The following is a 16,233-nucleotide window of genomic DNA, read 5'->3' as shown; positions in this document are numbered from 1 at the left end:
GTAAGAAAAATATCCATATTTAAACTTTATAAATTATAATAACTAGCTTCCAGTAACGATGCCATCTTCAGTCTCTGCGCAACATACCTATGGCAAGTTGGCAACCTATGCTCACTACACTAAAATTCTTGTAAATCAAATGAGTCCAAGATGTTGTTGTTCAGAAGCTAGTTATTATAGTTTATAAAGTTTAATATATGGATATACTCACTACACTAAAATTATCATAAATCACGTGATTCTAAGATGGTGTCGTTATCGGAAGCTAGTTATTATAGTTTATAAAGTTTGAAATATGGATGTACTCACTACGCTAAAATTCTCGTAATTCGCGTGATTCCAAGATTGTGTCGTTATCGGAAGTAAGTTATTATTAGTTCATAAAGTTTTAAATAGGAAAATACTCACTATGCTAAAACTCTCATAAATCGTGTGAGTCCAAGATGGTGTCGTTATCGTAAGTTAGTTATTATAGTTTATAAAGTTTTAAATATGGATATACTCACTATGCAAAAAATTCTCATAAATTGCATGAGTCCAAGATGTTGTCGTTATCGGAAACTAGTTAATATAGTTCATAAAGTTTGAAATATGAATATACTCACTACGATAAAATTCTCGTAAATCGCATAAGTCCAAGATGGTGTCATTATCGGAAGCTAGTTATTATAGTTTATAACAATTGAAATATGGATATTCTCACTACGCTAAAATTCTCATAAATCTCGTGATTCCAAGATGGTGTTGTTATCGGAAGTTAGTTATTATAGTTTATAAAGTTTGAAATATTGATATACTCACTACGCTAAAATTCTCGTAAATTGCGTGATTCCAAGATGGTGTCGTTTTCGGAAGCTAGTTATTATAGTTTATAAAGTTTTTCTTACAAAATAATTGCATCGATAACCCACTGAGCACCTTTATTAACCACTTGGAGCTGTGTTGATTACTTTTGTGAAGAATGGATGCACTTTTTCGGATTGCTTGAGGGTGAGTAAATCGGGGTGATTTTGATATTTGGCTGGAGTATTGTTTTAAGCGCATCAATTTAACTGTAGCTGAACTGTTAGCAACAGCAAGTTTGATTCTTAGGGTACATGTTTAGTTGTAAAAGACATTGAAGTAAGTCACTTTGTATAAAAGCCTCTACCAAATAAACATATAAATGTAAATAAATGTCACTTTCTCTTAAAAAAAGTTGGAATATTATTAGGTAAATTCTCGAGCGAAATGAATAAAAGTCTATAAAACAGCTTTAATAACTTATTAAAAGCCACAAGCTTGAGTTTTGCCACCAAACTAAACTGCAACCATAGGAGGGTTGAGAGGGGGATTTAGATATCCGGTGTGTGTGGTGGGTAGGTGTGTAAGTGGGAGTATGTGTGTGTGGGGTGGTTTGTCTTTGTTCTCACTCAGTGTACCGTCTCGGGATTATGCAGGCCAGAACAGGAAGCGTCACCCTGCCCTGCCAAAGTTTATACTTGTGGATTTTAATTGAGCTGCAAGCTTCTTTCCTTCTCCTCCTCTCTCTCTCTCTCTCTCTCTCTCTCAATAACTCTTTATTGCCCACCCCTTATTCCTGCCTCCCGAAAAACGTAGATTGCCGAAATCACTACAAGTTGTGCACTAAAGACTTAAGAGGCCGACTCTCCTTTAATTATCATTAAAGATTGCAATTGAAGATTGAATTGAGTGCAGTTCAAGGCCTGTGGCACGTTGTTTAATTTCGGCAAATTTATGGCAACCCCTCCCATTGCTTTTAAGCCAGCTCTACGGTTTTAATTGTATCGCGAACGGAGCAAATGACAGGAGGGATGCGGACAGGAAAGAAAAGCAGGGAGGTTGATACACCCTGAAGCATACGCTTACCCAGTGTCCATCCTCCCTTCCTCTCTGCATGCCTCAGTGATGTGAAGAGCTCCGCTTGACTTCAAAGCGAAGTTCGCTGACCGACAGACTGTAGGCTTGTAATTAACTAATGCCAATGATTCAGCAAAATATTAGTAGTGCCAGGTTCCCCTCAAGGTTAAATTTGTGGTTCTGGTTTTTAATTAAGGAAGCTTTCTTTTTTCTTAACTGTCAGAAGTGGAGTTTAGTGGTGCTTGTGGGTTTATTTATTTATGTTGAATATAGTATATTAGCTGCATGCATTTGTGACCTGGCCTGAATTTGAATTCATAATAACAATCACACACGTCTATATGGGTTTAATTAAAACAAATATAAACATATATTAGCATATCTGTAGACAGCAGAGGTATGTCTGGAGACTACATGTTTTGAATGAACTAGTCGTGAGTTGTTCGAAAAAGCTGGATTTAATTAAAACCCTGTATAATTAGGCTAGGTTAGGGTCACGACCACCGGACTCAAACCAGACATACTTTTTAAAAGGGGCACGTGTACTTGCATTTAAAATAGTTAAAAATGTAGGGGTCTCAAAGCATACTTTCAAAGTATTTTTAACCTGACCCAGCGTCTTTAAAATGCTACATTAATGGCGCGAGACAACACAGCGGCATGTCTGATGCATGTGTACGTGGACTGACAATTAAAAAAAAAATGCAGACTAAAAGCAAGACACATCCTGTGTGACTACACCCTTCAGGCATATGTATACTCCAAGCCTTTCAAATGGGTAAAAATAGACACATTTTTAACAATAATAAGACTGAATGAGTCTCTTTTTTTTGCTCAAAGAGACATACACACTTTTAAAGGGAACATTGCTCACAGTTGGAGATTTAGAGTCAGATTTCCTTTAGATGGTAGTTAAAGGCACTTAATTTGTAATGAAAGCGCCACTTTGATGGCTGTAGCACTGCCGTTTTAATTTGACCCACAAAAAGGGTTAATTGTTAGCTAAAAACCCACTTTTGAAATGTTGTGACACTAATTTCATCCTCTTTAGAGCTAAAGGATCCGAAAAACAGGCTAGTCTTGCGTATAAAAGCAACAATGACTTTTCTTAGTGATCGTCGAATACGTTCTGGGACCGTTATGATTTCACGTTTAATTAAATTACCGCTCCGCTTTAGACCGGCTCAAGCAAATAAACAAATGACCATGAGTCGGGTTGCTTTTCACATGCATTCTTTCGGATCCTGTTCCTCTTGTTCTTTCCTGGCTCCGGTGGCCCACATCAGTAGCCATGACAACCCCAGCAATTTAGCCTGCTGTTTAGTCAGGGGTCCAGCCACAGGAAGCTCTTTTTGACATCGTCCCTCCAGGGGTCTCGTCTCACCAAGCCTCCCGCCCGGGAGTCTGGTTGTCCGTTCCCAGGGGCAGTTTTCTCCTGCTGGGTACAACGCCCTTGGAGACTGTGAAATGAGCTGGTGGGCTCCATTAGGTTAGATGCCTGGGGGAGGGTAGAGGCAGTTTTACGGGAGCAGAGTAAGGGGGTTTGTGTATGCGAATGCTTGCAGTTTGCTAGAAGAGCGAGAGAGGAGATTTGGGACATGTTTAGGCATGCACAGCACGTCAGAGGGCCTGCTCTGATGGTCTTTGAACTTTCGAAACAAAACAGTGAAATGTTAACACGATTCATTTAAGTTGACTCACAAAGAATGAAGTTTATTCCGTCTGTTTGCCATGCATCTAAATGCAGTTGCTTCAATTCCTTCACTGGAAGTTCAAAACATTTACAGTTTTGCATCGTGTTAGCAATGCAATGGTCATGGGTTCGATTTCACACCTGGACTATTTAGGGTTGGAGATTTAAACAAAAAACACAACCTAATGCTTTTTGGTTTTGGCTCAATCATTCAAAAAAATATTTGAGTTTGATTAATTATATTTTTACACAAGCAACACACACATCTCTGCTACAAATGAACATTTGAAGTTTGTTTCTAGTACTTACCATTCTTGGACAATTACACTTAACGTGACAGAAGTGCAAATGTTACAACTTACCCCATAGGTGGGGTTAATTGTAACTTAACTTAATTTTTGTAACTTAAAAATTAAGTTTGCAGGCAAATATTTCAATACTATTTTTTCTATATACTTGAAGTGGATATTGTTTATATATCTGTCTATAATAGACAGGTATCCACACACTGTATTCATTCATCCAGCCTTTTTCTAACAACAGTTTGATTATAAATGGATACAAATGTCTAAATATGTGAGAAAAAGCAGCACAATTATGACAAACTTTTTTATATGTGACCCAGTCTGTAATAACCATACTACAGTTTCAAAATCAAATTTTGAGATAATGCGCATCAAAGTCTGATTTTAGCCATTTATTTCATTATGATTTCAATCTTTGATGTGACCTTATTCAATCAATATAAACAAAAATAAATTTGACACACGATTTTTGATAAGAAAAGCACATTTCCAACACACATTGGTAAAAATGTATAGCCAGCAATCATTAATGTGTAGCCATTTTTAAAGCAATGGTAAGAATTACGCTAACATTTCATATCGTAAGTGCTGAGGGGTTAGTTGTAACACAGCGTTACAATTAACCCCGCTGGGTCAAAATATTTCAAGCCCACCAAAAAAGTTGCTTTTTATAACGATGCTGTTTTAGTCAACAAGAAACTTAATAATATGACATAGCATTGGATTTGGTGTCTCAACTTAGAAACCGGAAAAAAAAACATATGATGAAAAAATGTACTTACATGCCACTAAACACTCGTTCATCAATAACAATAATTTGTGGTAGATCGTCTTTTGGCAGCGTGAAAACGCTTACCTTGTGCAACAATTTAAACAGTCCATGTTACAACTAACCCTGCGTTAGTTTGTACTTTACATAATACTGCAAGTTTGTGCTATGGACATGAATGATAACTTAAATTGTAAAGCTTGTTCAGGAGAAGTATAATATAACTTAGAAATGTAAAAATTGAGTAATGTAATTGGTGTTTAGAGGAGGCCTTGTATCTATTTATTACATTAAAATTGTACCCTGAGTTCTGTCCAGACAATGCTGCCAGAAAACGTTTGCAAAAAGCAATACATTGCAAGCTTGCAAACAAGCAGTCAGCTCAGGAGAATCGGTTGTTGAAGCTGACCATGTCCCTTTTATTTAATTAAATCTGTTTGGCCAGAGAGCTTGGACAGCTTTGAAAATAAATACACATAATGGGTTTGCTCACTGTTAACACCGAATGCTGTGTGTGTGCAACTACTGGAAAGTTTTAACAGAGTGTTGAACAGATGCTTTGAAACGACTGTGCCGGCCTGTTATTCGTCTGCCTTCACTGTAGGCCGCAGTAATTTCGCATCAAATGTTACGCGAGTCTAGCGAGTTCATTAGCGGGAAATAGTGTGTATGTCTGCGTCTCCCCGCGTGTTTGCATTCATCAGCGTATGCACCGGCGTACCATTAAGCCGCCTCAAATGGGCATTTTCCGAGATTAACTGAAGATATCCAGCGGAAATTAATGAGCTGGTTAACGCACACCAGCTGAGATTGGACACGGCGTTCTGAGCTTGAGTATATGCTCAACAAACCACCAGCGTCTGCTTAATGCTCGCGTCTCTGCTCATTTGAAACAGCTCTCATCCCTATTACAGTTCCTAGTGTTGACAAAAGTGCTTTGCTGTTAAAAATTGTGTGCAACTTTTTGTCTCCGTTTGTCACCAGAAGGCAATTTAACTAAAACAATCTACCCTGTTTGCAGGATTAATGCCCAAAACATTTATGTTTTATTCAAACAAGGCGGTACTTTATTTTGATGGACCCCAAATGTTGCATGTACATGCCAACTTACATTAGAGTATTAATAGACTGTCTGGTAAGATCTGCTAACACTTTATAGTGACAGGCATTGTACTGATTGTGCAAATATATTTAAAACAATACTATTAACACTAACCCAACCCGTAATGACAGAATGGAAAACAGGGATCATCAAAATAATGTGTAACCAATGCATGTTACTTTCTCAGATTATTTTGACAATAATTGGCTGATTATTAGAGAATAACATTAAAAAATATATATTTTTAGTATTTAGTTAAGCTAATATAACCACCAAACTATCAGCATTGATATCGACAGATATCAGTCGGAATATTCTGTAATTGTTATCAGTGGAAAGTCTAATGTTGCATTCACACCAAACGCGAGTAGAGCGTTTGGCGCGAATGATTTCAATGTTAAGTCAATGTAAAGACGCACTTACATGCGTCTGGAACTCTCGCGGCGTGAATGTCACAAATTGAGGGTTGCTACGGGAAACGTGCAAGTTGAAAATCTGAACTTTGGCGGAAAATTGTGCCGCGTTAACCAATCAGGAGCTTGCTCTAGTAGTGGCGTGGTTACAGGAAGCGAGCGGAGTCGCTCCCATAATGCGAATTTCTGCGTGAATGTCTCAAATCACTAGAATTTCATGCGTGGCTTTCACGTGCAAATGAAGCGAGTAAACTCAAAATGATCAAGCATCCAACTACATGCGAATAGCGTGTTTTTGCCGCCTCTATTGTCTCTGGTGTGAACACACAGTAAAATGCTGCATTTCTACTGTTAATTGTATAGATTTTTATGTTTCCTGACAATATTTTCACTGTCCCTAAGTTAATGTGAAGTGTAAAAAAATTGTTTTTACTAAAAATTAATACTTCTTAATGTTTAATAAACATACACATTTTTGCAGATTTTACAACACATCCTGTATAGCCCAGTATTAGAGCATTGCGTTAGCAGCGCAAAAGGTCATGGATTCAAACCCAGGAACAAACATTGGTAAAAATGTATAGCTTGTAATGCACCGTAAGTCGCTTTGGATAAAGCGTCTGCCAAATGCATAATACATAACTAAAATATGAATGTAAAATATAACGTTTTCAACAATAACTCTTGCATTGTGTTTTAATGAGGCCGTCACACTTAAAACAAAAAAAATGAAAACATGTCGCAAAAAACTTCACATGGTTGTGTGGGTAGCACGATCGCAATACGTGTTCTTGATCAGATGATATAAAAAGAAATGATGAAGGAAAATTTCATCATGTAGTCACACAGAGAAACGCATAACAACCTGTTCTCAACCCCCGAAAGCCCCTTCTCGCCTTCTGTACATCTCTGAAAAGATTGCTTGACAGCTAAGCGCACAGGGAATTACTTCAATTTTGTCAGCCAATTGACTTGGATAGGAACACTTGCCCCGGTGTTCCGAACAGGAGATTTTTCTTTACCTCTGAACGGCGATTGATTGCAGCGCTCGCTATAATGAAGGTTTTCAATCACTTGTGTCAGATATTCTCGTGTTTGTTCTATTATTGTTCTTCGCACATCTCGCGGTTGTGACTCTAATTGAAAATGTTCATTATGACACGATTTCTCCCGAGTTTTGGGCTTATTCGACATGAAAGCAAAGAAGGAAACTAGAACTGAGTGAATGAAGCTTTCCGCCCCCTCAATTACAGCCTTTTTTCCACCCCCCCTCTGAAACTTTCTTTCCAAATAGATCAAACTTTGAAGCTGTCAGGGAGTATCTGTTTGATGGATGGAAATGTCATCAACCGAACGTTTTTATGTGAAAAGAGATTATAGTCTTAATAATGGATTCAGGGTTTATTTCAAATTTAACCATCTGTTTTCTTCCTCTTTCTTCTTCTCTGCCTACATTCACGTTCTTCACAGATCACAGTGTCTGATCAAGCCGTTCCTAACAAGTCCACTACAGTTCGAGTCATCGTCAAAGTCTTGGATGAGAACGACAACAGGCCACAGTTCACTGAGAAAGTCTACAAGATAAAACTGCCCAAGCGAGAAAAAACAGAAGAGCGATCGCTCAAGAGAGATCATGTGTACCGTGTCATTGCCTCAGATGGAGATGAAGGACCAAACGCTGAAATTTCCTATAGCATAGAGGATGGAGATGAGCAGGGCAAGTTCTTCATCGAGCCCAAAACTGGCCTGGTTTCTGCCAAGAGGGTGTCTACTCCTGAAGAGTATGATATTCTAACGGTAATGACTTTACTGTCTCATTTAAATTTGTGTATAGATTTTACTCGGAACAAAGCAGTTAAACATCTCGATGGAGCAATAAACGTTTTATTGCAAATAAATGTAAGCTATCCAGCATACTTTGTACTAGGCACTACTTTACTGTAGATTTGAAATAAGAATCGTAAACTTGAGTTCTTTGACTGTTGGAAGTCTATCTAATTGTAAAATTTTACGAGCTTTAAGTCAACTTTTTGGCTACCCATGTGGCCAGTGAGATTCCTGCCAGACCACCCGTTGTTTCATTACCTGACATCTGTCGCGTTGTAAACGTCACAGTGACAGGTGTTCTGGCACCGCGCTGCTTTCCCACATTTAGTAGTGTTCAGCAAATTTTATCTCTTTGTTAACATCTGACAGGTAATATCTCAATAGATCACTGTGTAATTTTCACATCACTATTGGTACCAATTAAACTGCAAAAATGATGACCGTTTTAATCATACAGACTCCCTACGAGCATGCATTGTAAATTTTTTATTGGAGTGTAGGTGCAGTCTTTAATTTTTACACCACTAGTGGTATCAGCTAAATTGGAAAAAATAACAATCGATTTAGTTTCATAAGAGCATGCATTGCTCATATTTTAGTTTTTTTGAGGCTACTATTTGTTTTAAAGTATGTTTAAAAAATAATCGTACTACACTATATACCGGTATTAAGAAAAGAACGAACATGCTGTAGGTGTATCGTTGATGCATTTATTCATATTTACATTATCAACCAGATTAAAGCAGTGGATAATGGCCGACCCCAGAAATCGTCCACTTGCCGTTTACACATCGAATGGATCCAAAAGCCGGAGCCGAGTGACGCCCCCCTAGCATTCGATGAGCCGTTTTACTCTTTCTCTGTCATGGAGAGCGACCCTGTGGCTCATATGGTCGGGGTCATCACCATGGAGCCTGTGGACTTTCCTGTCTGGTTTGAGATAACAGGTATGGTGGTCTTAAACGTTTGCATACTGTGTGTTGTTTGATAGCCTTTCAATGCTTAAGCGTGTGTCCTAATTTTAACATACAGTATATAAACTACAATATGTGATTATATCTGCTAATGAGTCTCTGTGGAGGAAGTATGATTGTGTGCACGACATAACCTTTATCTTCCTTTGTGTGTCATAATACGACGAGTTAATAGTTTGCATCCTTTTCCTGTCCCTTTATCTTTTAACCAATAACTGACAACCTTTACTTTCTCTCTTTCTGCCTATTTCCTCTCTCTTTCGGAATGTGTCTGGTTTCTTCTGCTTCTCTCTCCTCCACTTATTTACCTCCCTGCTCCTCTTTTCGGCTTTGGAAGAGGACATAGCGTCTAAAGAGCTCTTTTACATCGTTCAGATGGCTTGCGACCTGAACTGCACTGCAGAAGGTATCTGCTGCAGATCTCCTAATACTTCTGCACGTGGCTATTACGAGATCTGTTACGTGATCTGCTTTGTCTTGTGCCTATGTGGTGTTGGGACCGTTTTTCGCAAACATTAAGCACACCACATTATCCCCAAGTATTTATTCTCCCTCACAAAGTGCTTATGAGCTGGCAAAGAAAGGGTTACTTTATGATTGGTTTACTGAATCAGAGAGATTGGACTCTACTTCCTTTGAGAGGAGTGGATACTTGAAAAGTAGCTTTGTTATCTATGCCAGCATATAGTGTGCTTGAAAGCGCAGTGCTTTCAAGTACTTTTACGTATAGTGTTTTCATTGTTGTTATGTGTTAGTCATACTACAGAGTGCCCCCCCCCCCAAAAAAAAAAACTCTTAAACTCAGTGTTGGCTATGATGTCAAGTGTCTGATTTTAAATAACTGCTAATGTATTTCTATAATATTACATATTTTTAAATGCTATTTATTTAAAAAGAAAATTAGCAGAGTTGTGTGTAGATTTTGGAAGCGATAACATTAAAGGGGACATTTCACAAGACTTTTTTAAGCTGTCAAATAAATCATTGGTGTCCCCAGAGTACATATGTGAAGGTTTAGCTCAAAATATCATATAGATGATTTATTATAGCATGTTAAAGTTGCCACTTTGTAGGTGTGAGCAAAAAATTGTCCTTTTAAATGCAAATGAGCTGATCTCTGTACTAAATAGCAGTGCCGTGGTTGGATAGTGCAGATTAAGGGGCGGTATTATTATCCCCTTCTGACATCACAATTTTAATGAGCTATTTTTCACATGCTTGCAGAGAATGGTTTACCCAAACTAAGTTACTAGGTTGTACTTTTTCACATTTACTAGGTTGATTGAAGCACTGGGGACCCAATTATAGCACTTAAACATGGAAAACGTCAGATTTTCGTGATATGTCCCCTTTAACATTTACAATGATTAGCTAAGTGGAGCATAGTTAAGGGCCTCGTGTCACTTCCAAAATTAACCACACACTTTTTTATTGAGCAGGTGAGCATGTTTACTAGTCTTTTTGTGACATTTTACACGTTTCGGCTTTTAATGAGGTAAGCCAGCAACATTTGAGAATACAGATTGTCGGGTGTTAATGCGGCAAACACCAAGTGAGAGGCGGTCGCCTCAAAACCACAAACTTGACACTTTAGCCACCTGTGCATATCTCTCTCTCTCTCTTTCTCTCTTTCTCTGTCTGCTGCCTAACTCGTGATGATGGCCATCTAATTTCCTGTCCATTTTGGTTGTGGTGAAAACCTCCTCTCAACAGGTGGTAATTCTGACAGTCGATTTGAGGTGAGGAAGGCGAGTGGGACGGTGATCGTGGCCCAAGCGTTGGACGCCGAGCAGAAATCCCATTACAACTTGACGGTGAACGCAACAGATGGCAACAGATCTGTCAGCACTCAGGTAATTGAATCGCTAATGAAGTGTTTATGGAAGCAAAGCATTGTTCGCTCATCATAGAGGCCTGGAGTCATTTTTTGCAAAAGCTACCGTACAACGTATGGTACCCATACAGATTTTATCTGAATATTGCAGAATAGCAGTTACTTTTGAAGGTTTTAAGCAAAGTCCTGTATGATTGCATGATTTGAAGCAGGTGTCAGGTCTAACTAGAGGGGCAGCTTTGAGATTTGACATTCAGAGACCAGAAACTCGTTAAGATTTTAGCTGAATTTAGGTCTAGATTCTGTTGGCTTGTTCATAAACTTTTGGAAAGAGAGTCCATACAGTTTAGCCATATAGTTGTGATTAGCTACATGAATTTTCTTCAAATACCTCACATCATGCTGGCAGACATTCCTTCGCCTGGCGGAAGGAGAGTTTTTGGCTGAGCCTCCTGGAATCTTCCATTGTCTCATTCCTGGAACGTGTGAGGAGGATAAAGCCGTCTGGCCTTTTGCTCTTTCATTTCGCTCTCTTGACAGTCTTGCTCTGTCTCCCTTTACTTAAATTATAAGTTTATCTTGTGCGAGCGATATTAACCACACCTTTTGATAGCGTGCATTGACTCTGATCTTGCAAGTTTGCATTTTTTATCATTTCTGTGACCATAAACTGGTCACACAGTTTATACATGTGTAAATCTTTACATATGCTTCTAAAGAGGTCACCGATGAGCGGAACTTTTCGGTTGAGGGTCACAATTGTGCCCAAACAGAGCCTCTATTGTGGCCGACTGCAGAAAACCCTTTAGCCCCCTCCCAGGATATGTTTAGCCAACACTGTCAGAACTCTCTTGTGATCAAGCAGACCGCTGCGGTCAGGCTTACCACCGTGCACATACATGTACATTCTTGCATGCAAAAATAACAGCAACAAACACGCCCCTAAACTTAAGCCCCCCATCTATCTTCTCCCTTTTTCTTTTTGAATGCATTTCCAAACACAGAGGCAATGACATAACACAAGGTCTCTGCGCTTCAGTTCTTCAAAGCGTCTCTCGATCTCCCATGCTTAATCTAAAGCCATTATTGGACCCTCAGACCTTTCAACTCAAATCAGTTACAGTCTTCACATTCCCAAGGCTCAGTGTCCAGACAGTGCAGCGTCTTGCTTTAGATGGACCTGCTTATGCTCAGATTTTTCTGGGTTTCGGTTTCTTTTGTGTTGGGTTTATCAGACTCAGTTGTATTTGTTAGCCTGGGGAGATTGAGGCTTCGATGGGAAATACTAAATACTGGCTATAGATCAAAAGATGGGTGGCTATCAGTTTTGCCAGCTGATCGTCTCTTCTATCGGCTTGTATTTAGAATAATATAAAACTAAAGTCTCAAAGTGAACAACAATAAGGGTGACTCTCACAAACATACAGTATTTTACCCAAGAATCAAAATATTTCTTAACGCCCTTTTAGCATCCAGATGTATTTTTTTAGTCCTGGGCATAGATTAATCTAGATTAATTTTTTTGCATAATATATGGGTTTGTGCTGTGTGTAAAATTATGTTTATTTAAACACATACATACATTTAATAAATGTTATATATATATATATATATATATATATATATATATATATATATATATATATATATATATATATATATATATAAATAAATATAAATACACATGTATATGTTTCTTATATACATAGATGAATGTGTGTGCATGTAAACATAATAATTACACAGCCCAAACTCATATATTATGCAAAAAAAAAAAACTTTTATTATGTATTAGATTAATCTATGCCCAGCAACATTTTTTTTATATAATATTTATATAATATTTTAATATATAGTAACTCATTTTCATGACAGCAAACCTTTCACATTGAAAAACGTTTCCTAGCTGTTTTAGGCCAATGTGCGAAGTTCAAACAAGATGAACATCCGGTTTGGTTTAATCAATTGTAAATGTTCATATGTTATTAGTGTTTCATATTTATATTTACCAATCAATATGACTCACAGTTCGCTGATAAGCCATGTTATCAGTTCTTGGCCGTTGTTATCTTTATGTCACGATTGACTAATCAAAATCAAGTTTCCAAAGATATAATATAACCTGGCGTATAATAATGAAGGTTAACATTCCCACACTCGCGACACCATTGGACATTGCAAGCTTTTCCCTGCATAAGAGATTGTGGGCCTCTCTTTGCGAGAGAGAGCTTGTAATGCACACGACTCAAACTCTTCCTTGCTCCTGAGCTTGTAATTCATGCGACTATGACATTTCCTTTCACTAGAGAGGTTGGTAGGCGCGAATCAGCTAGATGTTCCCGCTCCCTGGCAAGAAATTTCAAAGCTAAAAATGACACGCTTGAAATAAATGGCATCATGTTTAAGAAGGTGGCGGTCGTGATTGTTGTCAGTTGCCCTTAGAGTAAATCAGCTTCTTTTTTGTCCATCAATCCAGTGGCTTGTCATAAATAAGTAAAAAGATATGAGTAAGCTATTGCCCCGCAATAATACAATTGTGTATCGGCAATCTCACAGGCTGACAATAGGACGATCTCACTCCAACGGGTTCCAACGGGTACTTGAATTCCTTGAAAGTTTGTGAATCTGGTGGGGGTTCAAGGCCCTGAGAAGTTTTTGAAAATATACATACATAGATACAGGTCATTGAATGTGCTTGAATTTATTTTATGCAAGTATTTTTTGGGAAAAAAATCCATATTATTCCCTGTGTAGTGTAGGATAATATCATAAAATTTCTAGACTTTTTAAGCACACGTGCTAAACTGTTCGCTTTAAATGCTTATATCTTCTATATGCGAATGTTGATTCATACCAAAATGCTTTTTTGCATACTTTTGTTTGACACATGAAAGCGTCTCGGGTTACGTATGTAACTGTTGTTCCCTGAGAAGGAAACGAGACGCTGTGTCTCCCTTGCCATACTTCCTGCGTCCCTGTAATGCCGTCTTTGGCAATATTTCAGATAGCGAAATACTTCCTGGCTCCCGCGTCACCCTGTCTTTGTCATTGAGCCTCACCATTGGTTGAATTTGATATACACATTCAGACGCACTTACCCCTGGAGGCGTCCCCAAAGTGTCACCGCAGTGACGCAGCGCGAGTTCCCTCGAAAGGGAACTGTAACAAAGTATCTTAAAAGGTAACACGGGTAACCTTGCTCTCACTTGAAATGTGTCCACATTTAGTCCTTAAATTTGAGGGTATTGGACCTGGAAAGTCCTTGAAAGGTCCTTAAATTTCAAGTTAGCTAAGGTGTGGGAACCCTGTGGGGCATATCACGCAACACTACCGGATACCATTAATGAACTCCTTTTGATTTGTCAAGGCTTTCTTTTTTACTCAGCGCTGGTGTAAATGAACTAGACTGTATACTCAGTTTGTTTTTTCTTTACATCCTTAGCACATCAGAACACCCTGACAGGAGTTTTCAACTCACTGACTAATTAGCAATGACAAAATCCAGTTTATACCCATCAACACTTTCAAATACCTCTGCAAACGAAAATCCAGGTGCTGTAGAGGAAACCAGTCTAAAGGAACAAATGAGGCAAATATTTGCCCTTAAAACACTACAGTGGCGATATTAAGTGCATGTCTGCAAGCTTTCATCTCGGCTTACAAAGCAGGAGAAAGATGGATTGGTAATATGCATTTGATTCAAATCTGTCAAAACCTATTTTATCTTTTATTTTTCATTGACCGGCCGACAAGAAACCCTTGCTTTGGAAACTCTGCATATAAGTAAACTATGGGTCCGAAATCAATTTCAGCATGTGGCATGAAGCTGGTTATATCTATGTGTGCCAGTTGAGTTTGAACAAAGACATCATTTTAAGCAGATACCCAAAGAGGGCATTTTATTTATTTTGTGCGCTATATTTGTAGGATGTCGTTTACTTTCGCCAACCACCATGCACATGTTTTTAATCACAAATCTTCCTTCAGGCTCTGCTTTTGCCTTTGTACGTCTAGTGACCCTCTCCTGAAGCGATTAGCTCTCTCCTACTCGCAGAGCCGCATATCTTTGTTTAAATCAAAGTCATGTGTATTCCACATGGGTTTGCCAGACCTTCTGCATGCTCTATTTTCGTTGCTTTTTCCATTTATCTCCACGTTTCTTTTTCGCCTCAATCTTTAGAAAAGCGCCACATTTCAGACAGGCAATGAGGGATTATGATTATTTTGGAAGGGAAGAAAAGAATGCAGAGGGGGAGGCATACGCTTTGTGTAATCCTATTTTAGGCTTTTTTTTTGCGAAAATGTGTGGCAACTCTGTGTGTTTGTAACTGTGCCATTTTCCCCAAGACATGTCACAGAGGAGAAGTATGGCTCACCCGGGGTCTGGATGAACACTGCCCACTTCTGTTTGTTATTTGTAAAGGGGGGGTATAACGCTATTGCATGCATACTGATTTATTAACACAGTTAAAGAGTTGGATTCTTCATGCTGAACATAGGCAAATTGTCAAAAAAGAGTATTTCTGTGCCAGATGCACTTCGCCAGGGTTTGTACAAGTTTAGAAAACTACGAGAAATTCATGAAACAATATTGCTTTATGTATATTCATTTTATAGCTGAAAGTACAGTGGAAGTCCTTATATGGGCACTTCAACCAGAATAGTGCACGCACACACTAACAAATAGCTGACACGAAATCAACGTCACTAAAGAAATGGGTTGTTGTTTGTGAGGGAAATTTAAGCTTGTTTAGCTTCCCAAACAACCCAGCATTATGGAAACAATGGGTATAGTTTGTTTATCCGATATAGCAGCGGATATGTGATTTTGTTGAATTGGGGTGGTCCCAACCGGGTCATAATTATAAGTTATCCAAAGATTTTGAAAATAAACATTCATAGATACAGGCCATTGAAAGTTCTTGAATCTATTTTATGCAAGAAGTTTTCTGGAAAAAAATCCATACAATTCCCTGTGTAGTCTAAAGTAATATCATAAAATTCTAGACTTTATAAGCACAAGTGCTAAACTGTTCGCTTTAAATGCTTATATCTTCTGTATGCGAATGTTGATTCATACCAAAATGCTTTTTTGCATAATTGTGTTTAAAAGAAATGAAAACGTCTCGGGTTACGTATGTAACTGTTGTTCCCCGAGAAGGGAACGAGACGCTGCGTCTCCCTTGACATACTTCCTGTAACACCGTCTTTGGCAATATTTAAGATAGCGATATACTTACTGGCTCCCACGTCACCCTGTCTTTGTCGTTAAGCCTCCCCATTGGTTGAATTTGATATACACATTCAGACGCACTTACCCCTGGAGTCCCCAAAGTGTCACCGCAGTGACGCAGCACAAGTTTCCTCGAAAGGGAATGTACACGATGTAACCTTGCTCTCACTTGAAATGTGTCCCCACATTTAGTCTTTGAATTTTAGGGTATTGGACGTGGAAA

The 16,233-nt window shown here is 38.5% G+C and overlaps 1 protein-coding gene across 11 annotated transcripts in view; it reads left to right on the top strand.

Annotated features, from left to right (window-relative positions):
• fat1a (FAT atypical cadherin 1a) overlaps positions 1–16,233 on the top strand; it is a 98,122-nt gene that overhangs the window by 45,108 nt on the left and 36,781 nt on the right. For 9 of the 11 annotated variants that reach the window (XR_012368566.1, XR_012368565.1, XR_012368561.1 and 6 more), the window contains exons 5-8: positions 7,613–7,939; positions 8,706–8,916; positions 9,281–9,349; positions 10,657–10,796. Coding sequence is in view for 8 of the 11 variants with exons in the window: in XM_073865510.1 (XP_073721611.1) it covers positions 7,613–7,939; positions 8,706–8,916; positions 9,281–9,349; positions 10,657–10,796 (747 nt within the window). In the remaining 3 variants the exon portion in view is untranslated. The remainder of the gene's footprint in view (positions 1–7,612; positions 7,940–8,705; positions 8,917–9,280; positions 9,350–10,656; positions 10,797–16,233) is intronic. The other 2 variants (XM_073865537.1, XM_073865515.1) reach the window with 1 other exon arrangement.

Source organism: Misgurnus anguillicaudatus, chromosome 3 (assembly GCF_027580225.2).
Source record: "Misgurnus anguillicaudatus chromosome 3, ASM2758022v2, whole genome shotgun sequence".
Taxonomy (NCBI): domain Eukaryota; kingdom Metazoa; phylum Chordata; class Actinopteri; order Cypriniformes; family Cobitidae; genus Misgurnus; species Misgurnus anguillicaudatus.
This window is presented reverse-complemented; position numbering and strand designations above follow the sequence as displayed.